Raw genomic sequence first — 15,268 nt, 5'->3', positions numbered from 1 at the left:
TGCTGAGTCACCATGGCACTGAGCAATTATGGCACCAACCACTGGAGGCCATGTGCTGAGCCCCATCCTTCTTCCTCCGAGTCAAATGATGACTTCCTACTTCCCTTTTTGTGATATTCTGTTTCCTTTTTTCACACTCCCACACAATCCCAGTCTGCTACAGCAGGCAGTCAACCACTTAGGTCCCGCTTCCAGCCTGGCCCTATTTAGCCTTTCTCCCTAGGCTAGGCCCTCAGAAGCTCCACGTCCCTCCTTTCAACGTGGTCTTCTCCATGCCCACAATAAAGGTATTTCTACCATGTATATAGCTTTCTCAAAAGAGTTTTCCTGTTAGTGTGCTGTAAAAGCACAAACAACATAAACAGGGTGTGAAAACGGGGAGAGGGGACAAGCCACTTTTACCCCCTTATATTGTAAGCGGGCTATCCCCACCCAGGGGGCTTGCGGCACTTACATAGTCTCCTTGCCATCCTCCTGCACAGGCTCAAGATGATACAGAGTAAGGACACTGGTCCTTCCTGGTCAGTTAGTTAACCTCCCAAACTTCTCAAATTGACATAGTGAACAACATCCCGGAGCAGTAAGGGCGTGTTCTTCACACCCCAAGATGTAGAACTGCGGAGTGGAAAATCTTCAGACTCCCCAAATTGACACAATGTATCAACCAGAACACTCCCCCTAAGGATGCATATTCCTTCACCCCTTTGCTGTGATTTTATTAGATTCCCAACAAGAACATGTTGGTCATGTGCACCTGCTCCATTTGATGCTCTTGGTCACATCCGCTAATGTGGGACAGATTGCATCTCACACATACGATTTGTCTGCTAGTGTAGTTGCCCTGAGAAGTTAGTCAAAGGTGGGATGAAACACATGCCAGGATTAACTTTTAAGGAATAAAACTGACAGTGAATCACTAAGAAGCTCATTTAACTTGTAAGGTGTATTAAGAGACTCAATACTCAAGTGCAAAAAACTCCTCTAAACTCAAATTAGGACTGATGTTAATTTCACATGCTTTTGAATGGAAGAAACTGTGACAAAGGGTACTTGCAAATTCCTTACACATGAAGCACACTTTGTTTAAGGAAAAAAATCAGTTTTTCAGCTGAGGTGTCAGAATATTTGGGGCTTAGGCCTGCTTGATGGCTTCATTTGAAAACTATGTTTTTGTATTTAGCTAATGAATAATAAAAGCACAGTGGCTATATGGAAAATTACAAAGATAAATAAGAATATAAAAAGTACTTCTTCAAATCTATTGAATAGCGTGAAAGATTTAAAAGCTCATAAAATATGTGCAAAGATACTCTATTTCTGTAAATGTTGAAGATCTAAAAGCTATGATTCCAAAAGTTTTGACTAAAGAACCCAAATGGAAAAGATGTGTTCCATTATGCATAAATGCTTCTCACATTCTTTAGCTTGGTTTTACCGCACAGACACAATCATTAGATTATTTCACTATGTGAAAAGGCAGAAACGCTTCTCGTTTAAATATATTTCTGCAAAACCAAAAGCAGAATATATATGTTTTAGCAAATCTTTCAGAGCTAAGATATTTTGAGCTATCTTAAAGAATGTTAATTTTATTTTAACAAGGTGATATAATTATTTTTCTCCTTTCTAACACTATTCATCTCTAAATGGAACTCATCTCCAGGTGATATAAAATTTCTCAGTATCTTATTAAATATTTTTTTCCTCTTGTTGTAAATATGTGAATTCAAAAGGGCTTTGTTCAAACTCTGAAATGTGTAAATAATCTCTGTACCTGGGCTTCCAAAGGTTATTTTATCCTGAAAAGTAAAACAATCTACCTGTGTTCTTAATGCAAAATATTTGTGTTTGAGCCTGATTTCTTCATATGTCTTTTATTTTCATCTCATACAGCTCCTACTTGACAAGATATGGGTCCAACAAATCTGAAATCAGACTCATTTTTCCTCTGTTTATAATCAGACTCCATAAACACAATACTTAAAGTATGATGTATGTGGCATTCTTGGGTCATAAATATGGGCAGCTGTTAGAAACAGATACTGCCCTTTAGTTTTGTACATTCATAATCCTTTGTACAACTTACTTTGATCAAGGAATTTTAAAGTACACCACGAATGCTGAGTATCAGAATACAGTTTTGTAGAAGGGTGGAAATTATATTGGATAAATGTATATTTGCATACCCCGAATCCATTCCAGAAGCCTTAATTCAATGATCTGGAGCAAACTAAGACAGCACCTTGGCTCTTGGGGCTACATACACCACCATTTCAATCACATAACATTTACATTGAGCCGCAGAAGCAGACTAGCCTTGTAGTTTTAACTCAGTAGTAAATGTCACAAGATTAAGTACCTTTGCATAATCATCATGTTCCAACACTTTGAATGATCTTATAAATTCACTGTCAAGCTTTAGTGTTCAAATGCTCATTCTACATGAACTAGGATTTGCAGTGAGCATGGTTTATTATTCATATGTCACAAATCTGAATCTCAGTGAACTAATCCTCATCACCCCTGTTGAACTGGCTTCCTTTGGGGGTCTTATGGAAATTTGTGTTTGGTCCAATAACTAGAGATGAGTACTTGGGATGCCAGCTTTAGAAGTCCTGCACTGAGGGACTTCTTGAGGAAGTGTACCTTTGATCAGTCCACTTCTATGCCTGTTGCATCCTCTACAAAATAGGGATGTTGGCATGGCAAGTAAAGTGAATGAGGAAACGAGGCCAAGCTTAATACAATAGAATGACAGAGTTTAATGCAGATTTCCACCTAAAGAAGAAATACAAATACAATTTTTAAAACAGCTGCAAGCCTGTACGCCAGTGTTTTGTGAATCTTTAATGAAAGACAGGCGTATCCAGCCTATAGCCCACTTTTCCTTGCCATCTTTTAAAAAATATTTTAATAAGTATTTTACAAAATAAGCTTATTACCTATATACCCTAGCTACAATACATATTTTATACTGTACTCTGCTCAAGACAATTCCCCTTCACTTAAAAAAAGGTGGAAAAAAAAACAGGCAGCAGGTTGGTTGGAATCGCTTGGTAAGAAGACTTCTGACATTTCAGAACTGGTATTGTTCCTAGATGATGAAACTATTATTGTTACTTCCAGGAAATAAACCAGAGTCATAAATGGCTACATGTATAAGAATTAGTGCCTTCCAATACAAGAACACACTGAGGGAATGATGCGGACAAAGAAACAGAATGAGTATCTATGGAGAGAAACATAAATTCATACAATAATTAAATCAGTATAAAAATCCTACATTTACAGAATTTGAAGGTGCTTTTTAACCCTTTTATTCTGCATTGGATGACGACTATTTCAGACAATGCTGAATTTTTACCATCAGCTATCATACTTGGTACACACCAGATACTCACAGAAGTTTCCTGAATAGAAAGCTAATGAGCAATTTAATTCTACACTATACCTGGGCTGTATAGTTTAATAATTTAATTCTACACTATACCTTTCTGTATAGTTTTCACTAACTGTGGTCATCTATATTGTTGATATACAATCTCAAAGTGGGGAATTAATGCATCACTGTTTTCATTCACCTTACTAGTTATTATTTATTTGCCATACTGGATAGGACAACATTTTACATAAAGTCACACTAGTATGAGATAACAGCAGTGAATATAAACATAGGTTTATCGCTCTGTCAGTATAATTTCATGCCCCAAGCTCAAAATGAGTCTTCTACTTGAACTTGGACACAAAGTTAGTCAACTTCTCTGTAAATTGAAACTAACAAAACTGAAAAAAAAATTAGATGACTTTTGGGTATTTTTGAAAATAATCTCAAGGTATAACTCATCACAGGTGACTGCAGAAAGTTATTATCATTCAGGGTATCTCTCATAAACAATATGATCAGGAAGATGGAAGTATAAACACATTCTGGAGAAGAACAAATCTCAAATTTTAGGCCTCCAGGCAAAGCAAAGCCAAAATAACTAAATAACACTAAAGTGTTTTGGGAGCTGCAGTTGGTCTGAGGACGTAGGCCCACGCTTAACACTTGTTAAATCAATAGGCAATACTTTATCTGGGGTTTGACAGGAAAATTAGGAATTTAATCACAGAAGCAATTTGTGGTTTTAGATGTGGCTTTCAAGTTAATAAGCAAATGCATTTGTGTTCAGGAGCAATGCTTGTTAATATGTTTACTGTAGTGATGAGAATAATTGCAGCCCTTGAAAGAATCAGTGTCTGAATTTGCATATTCAATTCTTTATCCAAAAATAGTTAGACTTCAGCAATAATTGCTGAAAATAAAAATCAGTTATATCATGCTATGTTTTTGAAAAAAACTGAGTTTTTAAAATGTGTTTTATGACATAGATTCCCATGTCTAACTCATTGATAAATGTCAAACATATATATATATATTAAACATAAATATATTTATGAATAAGGATTAGAGCTACAGTGGATGAAAATAACTCTTCAGTTTACATGGTGATACACTAGTTCAAACCTTAAAATTATTCCAAGAAGTGTTACAGAAGCTGTTTGCTATTTTTGCCATCCCTGCATCTATTTAATTTTTTTTTTCATATCGGCCCCCTCCAGCTCCTTTGAAAATGCCATTCCTCAAGTAACTTGGGCCCAGCCAATCAGAACATCTCATGTCTTGAGACATAGTACATGTGAACCTAACTCACTTGATTTAATTTGTGTTGGATCAGTATGTTCATATTCTTCCTCCTTACCACACTAAGGAGAAAAAACAATAACACAAAATATGTGAAAGATTTCATTATAGTACAGCATTTAGTGTACAAAAATCTAACTTCTTTGTATTTTGGCTGAGTAGTAACTGCTGACAGGATTCGATGCATTTTCATTTTATATTTTTCTGATAGGATCCCAGGCTTTTGATGACACTAATGGAAAAGATGACTTCTCCTTGCTGTGGATATTATGGGGAGAGTATAAGTAACCTGGGAGTTCCAGTCAGTGACCTTTGACACCTCTAGGCAATCTATCTTAAAATAGAACTAAGAGAGAGGACTCAATCCACAGTAAACCACCTTATAGAATAAACCACTTCACTACCTCTGAACCTGTGCTCCATAGTGACATTCATGCCCATGGCATTGTGCTCTGATCCTTAATTTCCTTTGTTTGCCTCTAGTTAACTTTAACTTCATTTCACTTCAGCAGCTGAGCACTCACTGTTTGCTAAGCATGTGTAAAGCAGGGATGAAGAGTACACAGACTAGCTTTAGGAACACTACAGCCAGCCAGGGCAATCCCATTTTATTTTATAATGCAGGAAGGCTGAGGTACAACGGACAGTCACGGTGTTGTGGGATGGAATTTAAACTGAGCATACCAAGAAGGCTGTCTGGGAGACAGTAGTGCAGATGAGTTTTAAATCCTCTGTACAAGCTGGTATCTCCTTCTACCGGCCTGAAGCTCTATAGGATATTCTTTGTTTTACGTTTTGCAATTATCCCAGTCATGTGAATATTTTATTGCTCTTAGCAGCTGATTGTGGGTATGGGGACCAGAGCTCAGTAGGTGGAGAAGTCAAGATGTTCGGGATGCTGAAGGGCATTCAGCTGGACGATGACTGCAGAGGGATGAACTTAGAAAGCTAGCAGAAGGAGTTGGGGATTTAGCTCAGCAGCACAGTGCCTGCCTGGCAAGCGCAAGGTCGTGAGTTCGGTTCCTGGAACCAGGAAAAAAAAAACAAAAAAAAAAAGAAAGAAAGCTAGCAGAAAGGATTATAGTCCCTTAAGAATCAGAAAAATTGAGGAAAAGTGTTTGTTGTGGGGCATAAGTGTAAAATAATGCTGACATCAGATTTTACATGGTAATAAGAAAGAGGGGTAAGGATGAATTGCATATAACAGAAAAATGCTTAAAAACATTATGTGACAGCGTATATAGGAGACTACAAACAACACATAAGTGAGGTTATATGTGTTATATCCTATATATGTACTATATATCCTCTAAATGGAATATATGTTGTGCTGATACATAATTTACAGCATCCATATAGCACAAAGATAGACAAATATTGTGCTATAGGAAGTACAATGTACAGTACTGTGTGTATGACTATATATATGCACATACACACAATTAAACATACTTCTCTTTTGTACATGCACTCTTTGAATAAATGGTAAGCACAATCAATGTACGGCTTAATTATTCTCTTCTTCCCATGACTCGAAGTAATTAACACATGCACTGTGTGACTCATGCTAAAAGGTCTGAAAAGATGAAATTTGGCTCTTACAACTTGTGCATCCAAGATTCCTCACACTATCCTTTATTAAGAGTAGCTTTCTTGTGCTACAGAGCTTATAAGAATAATGTTTTGGTCACATCTTTGTGAAGAGAAAGGAATGGGAGAACATGTGTAGAAGCACTCTGGGTGCAGGGTTGTGCTGGAGAAATGGTATCTAACAGAACATTTCAGATGTACAGATGTGACTGAGCTGTGTGATATGTTATCCACTATATACTTGAAGTTTCTATGATTGGAAAAGTTTCCTCTTAATTTAATTAATTTAAATTTGAAGAGCTACATATGGTACTGGCTACCACGGTTGACATCACAGCTCCAAAGCCTTGAACCAGGCAGAAAGTTGAAAATACAAAGCCCACGTGGACCACATTCAGACCTAGGACTTATTTTCTTTGGTCTATGGAGCACTAAAAAGAAAAGCAGAATTGACAGTAAAAGCAGACAGATTCCAGATAGTAACAATGGGCCAGTGCCGAGAAACAGTTACGAACATTTGGTAGAAGAACAGCTGAGTATCTAGTCATTCGTTAAGGTGCTCTTGGAGCAGGCCCTCTCACTCAGTTTTGTTACCTGCCTGTTCCCTATTGGTATTTATATATTTTACTCCAGTTTAGTCCAAAAACGGTGTCTCTTTAAATGTTTCACAGCATGCAGTGACCACAGATCCTTCCATATGAGATCTTTCAGCAAACACTGGGCATTTCTAGCCCCATATAATATAGGAGAAAGATCCTTCCCATTTAAAAAGTATTAATACTTCCTCAGGGTAACCTCTTTCAGCACTCTCGGCAATTATGGTGAGACTGAATACTAATTAACCTTTAACTATATGCTGTAGGGCTCAGGCAGGGAAATGTAAGATAAAGGATAAAATTCTCAATTAAACCCTAAGACAAGTAATTTCTCTTGAGCATTTCTGAACTTTTGGATTTCTAATGTGGTCAATTAAGTGTTCTTTTTGCCCAATGGGAAAATAACAACGACAAAGTTTCTCATAGGACAAGTTTGCCTCTGTCTATAAGACAGACTCTGAGCTTTTACAGGACACTCTTTTTGTAGGACTCTAAACGTTTTTTTGTTTTGTTTTGTTTTGTTTCGGTACAAAGACTCTGAAGTTTATTCTGACTGTTCAGAAACACATTTAGATTTCCTTTAACTAGTGATTTCGTGTGGCTTCCTAACTTCCTTCTTTGCCTCAATATCTATCTTCCTGTTTATCTGCTTATATTTAGAAATTAGATTTTGAAAATATTTTCCTGACTTCATGTTTAAAAATTGTATATGTTTCTTAATGCTCTCAAGTTATCACATGTTTACAGTATTCATCTATAATATCTGAAGGATAGTAAAATTATAAGAATAGGCAGGCATATTTTCTTTTGGATTGTTTAAAAAATGATACAAACTATTATCTTGTTGACTATTAATGGGAAAATTTTAAGAAAAAAAAAAGGCCAAAAACAAAGATGTCATCTACTTGAAGTGTTAAATACAACACATACTATCCTATAGAAAATGGCATCAGTTTCTCAAAGAATAACATAGTTACAGAGGCGTTTCTGTTCTAGGAAAACCTAATATTTTTCTTGTGCTTTCAAGATCTCAATTTCTAGTGATTATAAAGAGTTTAAGTGAAATTTTATATAGGTTAGAAGTCTTCAGAAAATCTTTAAAGCTATAATGAAAATGTCCGTTCTCTTTGGCTACAAATAGAGGATTTAAACAATACCTAGCATGCCAACTTTCTTCACTTATCTTCCATATTAAAACAAATAAATCAATCCAAGTCACAAACCTCCTATTCTCTGTTACAGATTTCTTTAAAACTGAAACATCCAAATGCCAGCGTGACATCCCAAGACATATAATGAAACAGAAGTGCCATTGTGTGAGTGGAAAGATTTCTGCATCAACACTTACACACGTAATTAATATATTTAAACACAGACTCCATGGCATACAAAAATACCTGGTATAAAAAGACATAATTACAACACGAGGCTATTTTTGTATTTCTAAAGCTCAATACATCTGGCTGTTGGATAAAACTGAACAAACATAATTAATCTACTCATTTAGAATTACATTTCTACAAAACTAAATCTTGTATCTTGACAATTATTCTGTTGAACATATTTAATCACCAAATTATTTTAAGATAAATGCCAGGAAATACAACTCTACTGACATCAGAAGAAGCACCCACACCTGAGTCACTCACATGGATTTTTTATTGTATTTACAGCTATGTCAGCGAGAATAATTTACTAGTCGAGGAAGAAAGAAACAGATGCATTCATAAGGTTAGAACATCTCAGAAAACTAGAATCCATAATAGTATTGTGTTAAATTTATATGTTCAAAATTCCCCAAAAGCAGAAATAATTCTACATATTGCATATGCTTACATCCGACTAGCTCATAAAATACCATTTTCTAGTTTTTTTAAAAAATGGTCAGCTACGCTTTTCTTATGTCTGTAGATAGAGAGAAATAGGTGCAGATTAAAAACTTCTTGCCATCTCTACCCATTCAGAGGAGTAACCAGAAATCTTTATGGTTATGGCTGAAAGTACACAGTAAGTGTTCATCACTTCCTGATATGAAAATATGAAGATCTACCTGCCAACCCAACCACAGTCCAATTTAACAATGACCATTGACTTCTATTATTTGTACAGATAAAAAGAACTATAGCTGTTCAATATGGTCAAAATGCCCACTCCTGATCTTCAGAAGTTTATTAATAGAGAGTGAAGTTGGTGTGGTCTGCAATAATAGTAAAGGTTGTGCCAACTCAGCAATAGAGAAAACAAGAGTTTTGCAGGGGACACCCACAGTTCTTAAAGATTCGTGTTGTTGTGAAGGTACCTTGAACATATTTTGAAGCCACTGACATGCAAGCAGCATATGCTATTTACACGTAATTCATCTCCTCATTCAAGTGGGTCACTTTAGCATCCCTAAGACTAAAAATTGTTAACCTTGTGTTATATAATCAAGTAAATATTCATCACACTCAGATAATCTACATCTAAAATACTGATATTTTTATTTGAAGGTGATGAAAACTGAATTTTCATCTCTTTCTCCCTTATACTTCTCTGTAATATTTGAAGGTTTCAAATGACTAGGTTCTTATTTACATAATCTTAAAAATGTAGCCACATGTGTTGGTGCATGCCTGTAATATCATAGCTTTGGGAGGCTGAGGCAAGAGAATTACAAGTTCCAGCCCAGTTTTAGACAACTAGGTGATTGGTTGAGACCCTGTTTGGAAAACAAAATTTTAAAGGGTTAGGAATTCAATCATCCATACCGAATAAATCTCTAAATGCACATCCAGCAAAATGGTAGAGGAAGGAGGAACAATGAAGTATATTTTTAATTATGATTTTAAATTGCCTTTAAGGTCAACTCGATTGTGCCTTGTAATGGACATGCTCCTGATAACTACATGTGAATCCAACTTTATAAATTTAATTGCATTATAAATCAATGAAAGGAAATTGCATGCTTATGAGATCTCACCATGTTCTTTAGTTCAGAAATCATATCATAGTGAATGATCAATCAAATATAGACTGTATGGATTCTAATGTTCATGTAATCAGATCTGTTAAATATATTACAGAACTCTAGTTTCCTGTATTCCTAAGAATGGCATAAATGTCCTGAAGCAAAAAATTCCCTAGCTGCTGCATTTGTTTTCCATTTATATTCCAAAACTTTGCACTGTACCTGTAGTGAGGTGAAGGGTTGCCTCTGGCTTCACAATTTAACGTGATTTTTTTATCCTCTGAACCAACAGGGAAAATGCTGTTGCTGGGCTCTTTGAGAAACACAGGTCCTTGTAAGAGAAGCTCACCTATATGCACAGGAGAAATCAAAATGATTACAATAAGGGAAAAGCACTGTAAAGCTGCATTCCAGGACTGAAGAAGGAAAGCAAACAACTTGTGTTTACACTTAAAAATCATATCAGGCAGGGCTTAATTTCCCACCAAGTATCATCTCTGTAGGCACTGCTTTGTTAGGGAGAATGAATTTAATATAAAACACACTGACATACTGATATGATCACTTTAAACCATAAATAAGATTTTATTAATTATTTCTAGTAATAAAACACTATGCCTCTTTGGTGAATGAAATAGTATAAGATGTCTTTCTATCATATGCTTCCTAGAAAACCTAAAACTGAAATCAAAATCCATCGAACACTCAGTTATTTTTCTATAGAATCTGCTGAACATACAAATCGTAATGTTATTTTGCCATTTTGGAAGAAAAGCACTCAATATTTGGTGGTATTTCCATTTTACTGCTGTCAAATTGAAGAAAAGGATGCAGCAGTGAAGAAGTGTCCTTCACAAGGTGTTCCTACTTTGGTTAAGAGAACTTGAACATCCTCAAAGAGAATTTCCACATACATGGAGAGAAAGGAAACGTCTCTCGTCACACCATGAGTTTGTAAAGGAGTGAAGTAATGCTATCACCCAGTGCTTCACAACTGCAGTTGTATAATCACTGCCACAGCATTTGTGAAAACAAACAAATTTTCCAGAGGGAAAAGATGTTCTTTACTCTCCTTTCTTGGAATGCTCAGCAGATTGCTGAGAAGTTTCCCTGCCCAACAATGAATACAATGAACAAACAGACACAAAAATAGATTCCGTGAATAGTGAAATGAAGAAAACAAGATCAGATAGCCCATTAAGGCTCTGGAACTATGAACTTATATTTTGGCTACTTCGTATTCCGGTAATAGTAATAAAAATGATTTTCCACAGCAACAGCAATAATAAATGGACTATATGATAAACAAAATAATGGTTGGAATGATGAAAAGAGTAGCAGCTTGAGCTACAGAGCTAATGTACATGTCCTGATGTGTTCTTTAACCTTAGCATACTCTAACAGGTAAGTATCATGATCCGCTCCAATGCACAGAACAGGAATACTGAACAAAGGAGTGGTTGCAGGGCAGAAGTAAGTTCACACGGCACTTCAGAATGTTAAGTGGACATGCCAGGATAACTGACTCCAAGGTCCATGCAAAGATACCTTCTTGCCTTTCGTGAGATGAATTTCACCTTGCTCCAACTGTAGTCTTTGACCTCAGCTTTGGAGACCTAATATCATTGTTGATAAGGGTATCTTTGTTCAGAGTGGGGATGAAAGCACTAGATCTTTGGGTGAGGTTGGTCATGTCCAGTAGAAACTGTCCACACCAGAGGATCAGCCATAAAGGAGGAAGGGTGTAAGTCCTGAGGTGTCAGCTGACCTAGCGACTGCATTCATCCACTCAGCCAATCAATCTGTTGTGTCTATGAAATGAAACCCCAATATACACTTGAGGGTACTAGAAGTGAGCAAGCTTCTCTGGTTGGCAATACTCCTTGTGCATTAGCATATGGCAGTGTTTGGAGAAAACTACACACAGAATGATAACATTTGGAACCTTCCAGACTCTGCCCTGGGAGTCTCTTCTTTTGCCTGATTTTTGGATGGTTCCCTTCCCTGTGGTAAACGATAAATGTGAGTATAACAGCTTTCACTGACTACAGTCAGTTCATCTCGTAAATTATCTAAGTTAAGGGTGGTTGGAGCCCTCCTCATTTTGCAATTGGCGTTAGATTCTTTGTTTCCCATTCCATGAAATCACACTGCTCTAAACACAGTCAGAGCAACTGAAAGCACTGTGCCATTAAACCTCACAGTTTGGTGGACTCCAAGCACCTCTGCCCTACCACCTCCCTACGGAGGTCACCCATGCCTCCACACTGTCTGCCGTGCTCTCTGAAGAAAGTAGCCTGCTCTCCTCCATGGCCCCTGAACTTTACCTGTCCTTATTTTTATTTTTTTAACTTACAAGTGGAACTTGACACAAGGAAAACGGGCATATTTTTCCTTCCTGGAAAAGAATCACCTTGAGAAGAGAGGAATTTTAAGAGTGGAACTAACACTGCTAATTGGAAAGAACCAATACTATCAATTTCTCCATCATCAACCAGTTTACTGCATAAGTATAAATAAAAACAAAGAATTAGTCTACTAAATGAACTTATTGTCTTAGAAAGTTGAAAATACTTTGGATGCCTGCTTATAAATATTCATGAACATGTAGATTTTCCCCAACATTTCTTCAGCATAGCAACTTCTGAGTTAGTGTACATGATTTATATAGTGTATTCAATTATGAGATGGTATGGCATCGTCTTTCTGACAAACTCTCTTGTATGTCAAGTTGAAAGAAATATTACGTTAACAGAAGGTATACATTAGCAGATAAACTGGAAGGAGAAACTAAAACAAGAAAAAATAAAGAAGGGTGTTTTCAGTGAAGAAGACAAGCAGGTGAAATACCCTGGCCTGTTCAGACAGTTCCTTGGGGAGATGCCCACCATCAGAGCACAGCACTCCCACTCACTGCTTGCCTTGCCATGAACCCACACTGCTCCAAGTACAGCAAGAGGCCAAAAGTAACCATCAACCTGCTGTTTTTCAGTTTCAAGATTTCCCAATGACACTAGAGTTAATGACCTGCAAGGCACATATCTGCCATTTCTGAAATTTAAGGCTCCTGATAGCTTTTTGGACTATCAGCCACTGGGGAGCCTCCAACAAGTCTTAAAAAGTAAGCACAAATTAATAATTAAACGGTGACAGGTCAGTCCCTGCTTTGTGCTCAGGAAAAAGCACAAAAGCTTCTCAATCTTGCTTCCTGAAATAAAGTAGGTATTAAGCGATGCTGGAGTAAAATGCTCCAGTCTCTTGTCAGCAACAGAAATGTAAAAGGAGTATATTCTGAAGTCTTTGCTAATGTGAGCAAAATTCCCCAACATTTTCTTCAGAATGAATTTTGATTCTGAAAAGGACAGAATCTTGACTGTTCATACAGACATTCAGACTGAGCAAAAGGGATCTTGAAAACAACCAAAGGGGCCCTCTTGACTAACGTAAATGGATTCAATGCAACATTTAGATTGATGCTAAACTTTATGTTTTGTGACAGAGGAATTTTTTTGATATGCTAGTATGGCTCCAAAGCCCCATTTTAAGTATACAGTCTAAAATAAAGGATATATAACATTTCCAAAAAGGGAAAGTCCAAAAATCCAATCCTAAGGTGTTATTTTCCCCCAAATACCCACAGGCAACTAGGAATAACTGCCTTTGAATGTAAGTACAAGCTTTATGGGCTCCTAAGGTAATGTCACAAAAAGATCAAACTGCTGCTGATCAATTCTCATGGTCATATGCTATACAATTTTTATGAAGACTGACAAAGAGAAATAGTCAACGGATTCCAGGCAGTTGCATTACTTTCACTAAAAGAAATGAAATTCCTAAAAGACAGATGATAATTCCTAGGGAAAAAGAGCAGATCCTCTTTTCCCTTGCTGCTTTCCACTGTATCTTCATAAGAAAAAAAAAAAGAACAATGCATTTTGAAATGAAAAGATACGTTCTAAAAGGCAGCTACTAAAATAGGAAATGCTTCTGATGGCTGACTTCAAGAGGAAGTAAATCTAGAACGGAATATTCCATGTACTTCCTAGACATCAGAGGACAACACAGTGAATGCCAGCCTGGCTGAAAAAGTGAAATAATACGATGCCAAGGAGCCCTACTACCGTACTGACAACAAATGTGTTAAAAGACAAAAGGTATTTTAAGCTGTAGGACGTCATCATTTTGGCATTAATGGTGTAAAGCTGGAAAATGCCAACAAAACAAGGAAAGACCATTTATATTACTTCATTGTCAGAGAAGGACAAAGTATACAATCTTAGAATAATTCATTTATTTAACAAATACTGAGTTTCACACAAGTGCAGTACATGAAACAGGAGCAGTGGCAGACGTGGTTGTCAACTCAGTAGCTCCTGGGTACTCTTTTTCCCCCAGTCTCCACAGCCTGCTTTTGCCAGGGAAATGAAAGAGACTGAAGTCCTAACATCCCACAAGGTTTTGCAGGTCTTGGATGAAGAGCAGGGTAGACAGGAGATTGGATAATGAGACCAAATACAGCCACAGTGGGTGGAGTAATCTACCAGGGTTTCCCTAAGAAAGTACCACCCAACGGGAACCAGTGAAACCCAAAGTTGTTGTCTCATAGCACTGGAGGCTCCAAGGTTGAAACCAAGGTGTCAGCAGGATTATTTGTCACGGCCTGAGGGAAGGATCTGTTCTAGGCCTCTCTCCTTGGCTATGGATAGCCCTCTTCTCCACGTGTGTCTTCAGGTGGTATTCCTTCAGGGTGTGTCTCTGTATCCTACTTCCCCTTCCATGAGGACACCAGCCCTAAAAGACATCCTAAGGGCCTCATATTAGAGTTGCAGTGACACAGTTTCCAAGGAAGGCCATACTTGCTTACCACTAGCATTTCAATATATGAATTATAGACTGAGGGGCAACACATTTCAACCCATAACAAGGCGTAATGGAAAAAGCACTAGGAGTTTCCAGGAAAAGAGCTTTTTTTCTTTCAATGAAAAGTGAAAGAAATGCTGATCTTGCTTCCTTTCTTTTTGATATGGAAATTGAACAATGAAGAAAGAAAGAATACTGGTGAGAACTGCTGTCACCACCTAGACACCAGGAAGATGATAAAACATACAGATGAGCCAATATGAATTCAGTAACTCCAAAGGTTACAGGTAAGAAAAATAAACTTGTAAGGCATTTTTGTCTTCTGCAACTAAAACCTATACTGTAACCAATACTCTAGAAAAAAGAGGAAAGGCAATATAGCACATTTATGATGAGAAAGAAAAATTAAATGCTCATCAAGAATAACCAATTTGTTTTCCACAGCTGGACACATTATCAAGCAATTAGCATAAAAAGAAAAACACTAGAGCATGGTATACACCTGGAGTATGGCAGTTCGCAAAGCAGACACCAATAGTGCATAAAGTGATAACTATTCAAATTGCTAAATTAGTAGTTCACGCCATGCCT

General features: G+C 37.0%; 1 protein-coding gene across 1 annotated transcript in view; it reads right to left on the bottom strand.

The window, feature by feature from the left end:
- Cntn3 (contactin 3 (plasmacytoma associated)) overlaps positions 1 to 15,268 on the bottom strand; it is a 319,768-nt gene that overhangs the window by 206,827 nt on the left and 97,673 nt on the right. Inside the window, exon 3 of the mRNA XM_005383763.2 lies at positions 10,040 to 10,166. Within this exon, the coding sequence (XP_005383820.1) occupies positions 10,040 to 10,166 (127 nt within the window). The remainder of the gene's footprint in view (positions 1 to 10,039; positions 10,167 to 15,268) is intronic.

Source organism: Chinchilla lanigera, unplaced genomic scaffold, assembly GCF_000276665.1.
Source record: "Chinchilla lanigera isolate Chin_1 unplaced genomic scaffold, ChiLan1.0 scaffold00020, whole genome shotgun sequence".
NCBI classification, from domain to species: Eukaryota; Metazoa; Chordata; class Mammalia; order Rodentia; family Chinchillidae; genus Chinchilla; species Chinchilla lanigera.
Note: the sequence above shows the minus strand (reverse complement) of the source record. Positions and strands in the feature narration are given on the sequence as shown.